The 7,326-nt window shown below is 42.4% G+C and overlaps 1 protein-coding gene across 4 annotated transcripts in view; it reads right to left on the bottom strand.

The window, feature by feature from the left end:
• Positions 1-1,374: 1,374 nt before the first annotated feature.
• Positions 1,375-7,326, bottom strand: part of wt1a (WT1 transcription factor a) — a 60,470-nt gene continuing 54,518 nt past the window's right edge. For 2 of the 4 annotated variants that reach the window (XM_034177223.1, XM_034177221.1), the window contains 3 exons: positions 2,272-2,361; positions 1,832-1,924; positions 1,375-1,654 (listed from right to left, as the gene is read on the bottom strand). In XM_034177223.1, the coding sequence (XP_034033114.1) occupies positions 1,533-1,654; positions 1,832-1,924; positions 2,272-2,361 (305 nt within the window). In that variant the 3' untranslated portion in view covers positions 1,375-1,532. The remainder of the gene's footprint in view (positions 1,655-1,831; positions 1,925-2,271; positions 2,362-7,326) is intronic. The other 2 variants (XM_034177224.1, XM_034177222.1) reach the window with 1 other exon arrangement.

Here is a 7,326-nt window from a genome sequence, read left to right as displayed (position 1 = left end):
GTACAACCTAAGGTGTGTTTGCATGAAGAGTGGCACAAAATAACACCTGAAGAGCTTCATCACTTGGTATCCTCAAAAAAAAAAAAATCTTAATTGTGAGAAGGAACAGCTACTTTAAAAAGTGGTAAAGTGACAAAGTGTTTGTTTTTAAAAATGAGCATTTTCCACACTATTCCAACTTTGCTGAAGTGGGACTGTACAATGAAACTGAACAGAAAACAAAAAATTATGAATTACATAAGAAACTCAAACTTTCCTTTATTGCTTCAATGCTTCACCACAGGGGTCTTTGGTGGCTTCTTCTGTAATTGAATCATTCACATGCTTTTATGTTTTGTGCACAGATCTGTTTCCTCACTGGAAAACCCCTCATTTGAGTTCAGGTTCCGGTGCACCGGGCTCTTCAATGACAAACTGAGTTATTAATTCATATTACAGCTACAGTGTGTAGGATTTAGAGGAGTTTATTGGAATGGAAATGAATCTAGCATAACCATCTGTATACATTCCCTCATCTTCAACTGCTTATCCAAGATCAGGTCGCGGGAGGTTGGACCCTATCCCAGCAATCATAGGGTGTGAGGCGGGGTACACCCTGGACAGGACGCCAGTCTGTCGCAGGGCCACAATTTAAGGTTTCCAGTCCACCGAACCTGCATGTCTTTGGATGTGGGAGGAAGCCGGAGCACCCGGAGGGAACCCACACAAACACGGAGAGAACATGCAAACTCCACACAGAAAAGCCACAGGTGGGAATCGAACCCATGACCTTCTCGCTGTGAGGCAACAGTGCTAAACACTAATCCACGGTGCTGCCCACCATCTGTATATAATATAATGTATCTGCAATAACGAATCGATGTGTTTTCATGAACTTAGAATAAGCCCTTCATACCTACCTGGGATTGGAGCCCCCTCATGGAGGCCACCATGTTGCACGTCCATGCTGATACAGAAGCCCAAAAGGAACAAAATGACTCCACCTTTTGCATTTTGCAGCACGGCTAGAAGACTGAAGTAAAAAGAAGAGGAATCAGTCGTTCCTCCCCGACATGCTGTCTCCTGGTTGCTAGCGCGGGCTAATACCTTTGAGAACCTTCGCTTTTATTCAATGGAGGCTCATACATGTCGATTATTACCAGCAAAGGGTAGGGGGCACGAATCCCTGTCAGCAAAGAAATAAAAACCTGAAGGGAAACTAATTAAGCAGTCTGCATCCCACACACTGCAGCTTTATTGATTGACGAAATACAACCCCTTTGCACTCTTTATTAACCCCACATAAGGTCCATACTGTGCTAATTCCTTATTCAAATTATTGTTGTGCCTGTTCTTCCTTTAAAAAAAAAAAAAAAGCTTTAAAACTCTAGAATATTTGGTTGGAAGCACATTTCCATAATGTTTGTGGCGCTGATAATGTTTTTGCACAGCGGAGGATTTTGTTCCAGTCTGGAACGATCCGACAAATCGAAGCAGACATGACGGTGATATTTACACTCAGTAAAAGTGACCCGGGTTTCGGCGGCTCAGACTTAGATGGCCAGCTGCAGCTTGCTGAGGTTCCTCTGGTGCATGTTGTGGTGTCGCACCAACTCGTCGCTCCGGGCAAACTTCTTCTGACAGTTGGGCCACCGGCAGTTAAACGGTTTCTCACCTGGTGGAGAGAAAGTGACAGAAAAGACGTCGTGGAGAAGGAAGAGGAATGATTAGAGCATTACGGCAACAGGGTTAGTGTAGATATATTTGTAAAATATGTTAATCTATTAAAAATAATATTATATGTAAAAGTTATATGATGAAGAAGATGAGAAAAAATAAAAAGTTTACGCACTTGTTTTACCTGTATGAGTCCGGGTGTGTGTCTTAAGGTGGTCAGACCGAGAGAACTTTCTCTGACACGTCTCGCATTGGAACGGTTTAACTCCTAAACACAAGTACAGTTCGCATGCACACACACACACACACACACACACACACACACACACACACACACACACACACACACACACACACACACACACACACAGGGAGATAGAAAAATACAGTAGAGCAAAGGCCTGCAAGCAGCCAGTCCAAAGATTAGTCAAGCCTCCTCTAAGGGGCGTTCAGTGCACGGCAACGCTCTGCACAAAAAAACAAACTGTGTCCTTCAAAAGAACGCACTGCCCTCAAAATCATGCAGATAGCAGACATGGGCGAGGAGAGAGACAAACACGAGCACTGAAAAGGAGAAAATGGAGAAGCAGATTTGATGGTTGGGGGGAATCAAACCTGTGTGCCTCCGCTGGTGTCGCTTGAGTTGATCAGAGCGAGAAAAGCCCCGCCCACAGTCGGTGAACTCACACTGGTATGGTTTCTCACCTGTGCAGAGACAACCAGACAGAAATGTACTTTAATAAAACCTTCGTGGTTTTATCGCTGATTAGAGACGGCGATCGATTCGCACCAACCGGGAAACACGAGCACAGAGCGTATGCGCGTTTGTCCGTCAGGTGTCTTATCAGCACTAGAACCGTGTTGTAAAAAAGTGGGAATTTTGTGAGAGTTCTGTCATTCTTTTCACCAAGTTTCATGCCTCCAGTGTTCTAGCGCCACCAGTAGGTCAGATTTGGAGGTGTATTTATGTAAACAGCTCTAAGTCAATACCCTGTTTTCAAAAACCAGCCACCACTGGATTCCTTGCATCAAGCCAAGTTTAAAGACAATGACATCCACTGTCACTATAGAAGCTTTTCCAGCATCCCATAATTCCCCCTACTGCAAATTAGGAAAAATCAACCCAGAATGCATTGCATCATCAACATCGTTTTTTTTTTTTATTTAGCAGCTCAACACACTTCCAGTAGCAATAATGGTTTTCGCTCAGCAGCGCCAGGCTAATGAGCTTTATTTTGTAATTATTTTTAGTGTTTGTTTATCGTTACATTCACATATCAATTCAATCAATTTTTTTTTTTATATAGCGCCAAATCACAACAAACAGTTGCCCCAAGGTGCTTTATATTGTAAGGCAAGGCCATACAATAATGATGTAAAACCCCAACGGTCAAAACGACCCCCTGTGAGCAAGCACTTGGCTACAGTGGGAAGGAAAAACTCCCTTTTAACAGGAAGAAACCTCCAGCAGAACCAGGCTCAGGGAGGGGCAGTCTTCGGCTGGGACTGGTTGGGGCTGAGGGAGAGAACCAGGAAAAAGACATGCTGTGGAGGGGAGCAGAGATCGATCACTAATGATTAAATGCAGAGTGGTGCATACAGAGCAAAAAGAGAAAGAAACAGTGCATCATGGGAACCCCCCAGCAGTCTAAGTCTATAGCAGCATAACTAAGGGATGGTTCAGGGTCACCTGATCCAGCCCTAACTATAAGCTTTAGCAAAAAGGAAAGTTTTAAGCCTAATCTTAAAAGTAGAGAGGGTGTCTGTCTCCCTGATCTGAATTGGGAGCTGGTTCCACAGGAGAGGAGCCTGAAAGCTGAAGGCTCTGCCTCCCATTCTACTCTTACAAACCCTAGGAACTACAAGTAAGCCTGCAGTCTGAGAGCGAAGCGCTCTATTGGGGTGATATGGTACTACGAGGTCCCTAAGATAAGATGGGACCTGATTATTCAAAACCTTATAAGTAAGAAGAAGAATTTTAAATTCTATTCTAGAATTAACAGGAAGCCAATGAAGAGAGGCCAATATGGGTGAGATATGCTCTCTCCTTCTAGTCCCCTGTCAGCACTCTAGCTGCAGCATTTTGAATTAACTGAAGGCTTTTTAGGGAACTTTTAGGACAACCTGATAATAATGAATTACAATAGTCCAGCCTAGAGGAAATAAATGCATGAATTAGTTTTTCAGCATCACTCTGAGACAAGACCTTTCTGATTTTAGAGATATTGCGTAAATGCAAAAAAGCAGTCCTACATATTTGTTTAATATGCGCTTTGAATGACATATCCTGATCAAAAATGACTCCAAGATTTCTCACAGTATTACTAGAGGTCAGGGTAATGCCATCCAGAGTAAGGATCTGGTTAGACACCATGTTTCTAAGATTTGTGGGGCCAAGTACAATAACTTCAGTTTTATCTGAGTTTAAAAGCAGGAAATTAGAGGTCATCCATGTCTTTATGTCTGTAAGACAATCCTGCAGTTTAGCTAATTGGTGTGTGTCCTCTGGCTTCATGGATAGATAAAGCTGGGTATCATCTGCGTAACAATGAAAATTTAAGCAATACCGTCTAATAATACTGCCTAAGGGAAGCATATATAAAGTGAATAAAATTGGTCCTAGCACAGAACCTTGTGGAACTCCATAATTAACTTTAGTCTGTGAAGAAGATTCCCCATTTACATGAACAAATTGTAATCTATTAGACAAATATGATTCAAACCACCGCAGCGCAGTGCCTTTAATACCTATGGCATGCTCTAATCTCTGTAATAAAATTTTATGGTCAACAGTATCAAAAGCAGCACTGAGGTCTAACAGAACAAGCACAGAGATGAGTCCACTGTCCGAGGCCATAAGAAGATCATTTGTAACCTTCACTAATGCTGTTTCTGTACTATGATGAATTCTAAAACCTGACTGAAACTCTTCAAATAGACCATTCCTCTGCAGATGATCAGTTAGCTGTTTTACAACTACCCTTTCAAGAATTTTTGAGAGAAAAGGAAGGTTGGAGATTGGCCTATAATTAGCTAAGATAGCTGGGTCAAGTGATGGCTTTTTAAGTAATGGTTTCATTACTGCCACCTTAAAAGCCTGTGGTACATAGCCAACTAACAAAGATAGATTGATCATATTTAAGATCGAAGCATTAAATAATGGTAGGGCTTCCTTGAGCAGCCTGGTAGGAATGGGGTCTAATAAACATGTTGATGGTTTGGATGAAGTAACTAATGAAAATAACTCAGACAGAACAATCGGAGAGAAAGAGTCTAACCAAATACCAGGCATCACTGAAAGCAGCCAAAGATAACGATACGTCTTTGGGATGGTTATGAGTAATTTTTTCTCTAATAGTTAAAATTTTGTTAGCAAAGAAAGTCATGAACTCATTACTAGTTAAAGTTAATGGAATACTCAGCTCAATAGAGCTCTGACTCTTTGTCAGCCTGGCTACAGTGCTGAAAAGAAACCTGGGGTTGTTCTTATTTTCTTCAATTAGTGATGAGTAGAAAGATGTCCTAGCTTTACGGAGGGCTTTTTTATAGAGCAACAGACTCTTTTTCCAGGCTAAGTGAAGATCTTCTAAATTAGTGAGACGCCATTTCCTCTCCAACTTACGGGTTATCTGCTTTAAGCTACGAGTTTGAGAGTTATACCACGGAGTCAGACACTTCTGATTTAAAGCTCTCTTTTTCAGAGGAGCTACAGCATCCAAAGCTGTCTTCAATGAGGATGTAAAACTATTGACGAGATACTCTATCTCCCTTACAGAGTTTAGGTAGCTATTCTGCACTGTGTTGTTATATGGCATTAGAGAACATAAAGAAGGAATCATATCCTTAAACCTAGTTACAGCGCTTTCTGAAAGACTTCTAGTGTAATGAAACTTATTCCCTACTGCTGGGTAGTCCATCAGAGTAAATGTAAATGTTATTAAAAAATGATCAGACAGAAGGGAGTTTTCAGGGAATACTGTTAAGTCTTCTATTTCCATACCATAAGTCAGAACAAGATCTAAGATATGATTAAAGTGGTGGGTGGACTCATTTACTTTTTGAGCAAAGCCAATAGAGTCTAATAATAGATTAAATGCAGTGTTGAGGCTGTCATTCTCAGCATCTGTGTGGATGTTAAAATCGCCCACTATAATTATCTTATCTGAGCTAAGCACTAAGTCAGACAAAAGGTCTGAAAATTCACAGAGAAACTCACAGTAACGACCAGGTGGACGATAGATAATAACAAATAAAACTGGTTTTTGGGACTTCCAATTTGGATGGACAAGACTAAGAGACAAGCTTTCAAATGAATTAAAGCTCTGTCTGGGTTTTTGATTAATTAATAAGCTGGAATGGAAGATTGCTGCTAATCCTCCGCCCCGGCCCGTGCTACGAGCATTCTGACAGTTAGTGTGACTCGGGGGTGTTGACTCATTTAAACTAACATATTCATCCTGCTGTAACCAGGTTTCTGTTAGGCAGAATAAATCAATATGTTGATCAATTATTATATCATTTACCAACAGGGACTTAGAAGAGAGAGACCTAATGTTTAATAGACCACATTTAACTGTTTTAGTCTGTGGTGCAGTTGAAGGTGCTATATTATTTTTTCTTTTTGAATTTTTATGCTTAAATAGATTTTTGCTGGTTATTGGTAGTCTGGGAGCAGGCACCGTCTCTACGGGGATGGGGTAATGAGGGGATGGCAGGGGGAGTGAAGCTGCAGAGAGGTGTGTAAGACTACAACTCTGCTTCCTGGTCCCAACCCTGGATAGTCACGGTTTGGAGGATTTAAGAAAATTAGCCAGATTTCTAGAAATGAGAGCTGCTCCATCCAAAGTGGGATGGATGCCGTCTCTCCTAACAAGACCAGGTTTTCCCCAGAAGCTTTGCCAATTATCTATGAAGCCCACCTCATTTTTTGGACACCACTCAGACAGCCAGCAATTCAAGGAGAACATGCGGCTAAACATGTCACTCCCGGTCTGATTGGGGAGGGGCCCAGAGAAAACTACAGAGTCCGACATTGTTTTTGCAAAGTTACACACCGATTTAATGTTAATTTTAGTGACCTCCGATTGGCGTAACCGGGTGTCATTACTGCCGACGTGAATTACAATCTTACCAAATTTACGCTTAGCCTTAACCAGCAGTTTCAAATTTCCTTCAATGTCGCCTGCTCTGGCCCCCGGAAGACAATTGACTATGGTTGCTGGTGTCGCTAACTTCACATTTCTCAAAACAGAGTCGCCAATAACCAGAGTTTGATCCTCGGCGGGTGTGTCGTCGAGTGGGGAAAAACGGTTAGAAATGTGAACGGGTTGGCGGTGTACACGGGGCTTCTGTTTAGGGCTACGCTTCCTCCTCACAGTCACCCAGTCAGCCTGCTTTCCCGGCTGCTCGGGATCTGCCAGGGGGGAACTAACGGCGGCTAAGCTACCTTGGTCCGCACCGACTACAGGGGCCTGGCTAGCTGTAGAATTTTCCACGGTGCGGAGCCGAGTCTCCAATTCGCCCAGCCTGGCCTCCAAAGCTACGAATAAGCTACACTTATTACAAGTACCATTACTGCTAAAGGAGGCCGAGGAATAACTAAACATTTCACACCCAGAGCAGAAAAGTACGGGAGAGACAGGAGAAGCCGCCATGCTAAATCGGCTAAGA

The sequence above is a fragment of the Thalassophryne amazonica genome, chromosome 8 (genome assembly GCF_902500255.1).
Source record: "Thalassophryne amazonica chromosome 8, fThaAma1.1, whole genome shotgun sequence".
Lineage (NCBI taxonomy): Eukaryota > Metazoa > Chordata > Actinopteri > Batrachoidiformes > Batrachoididae > Thalassophryne > Thalassophryne amazonica.
The sequence above is the reverse complement of the archived record's forward strand: the minus strand, read 5'-3'. Positions and strand labels throughout refer to the sequence as shown.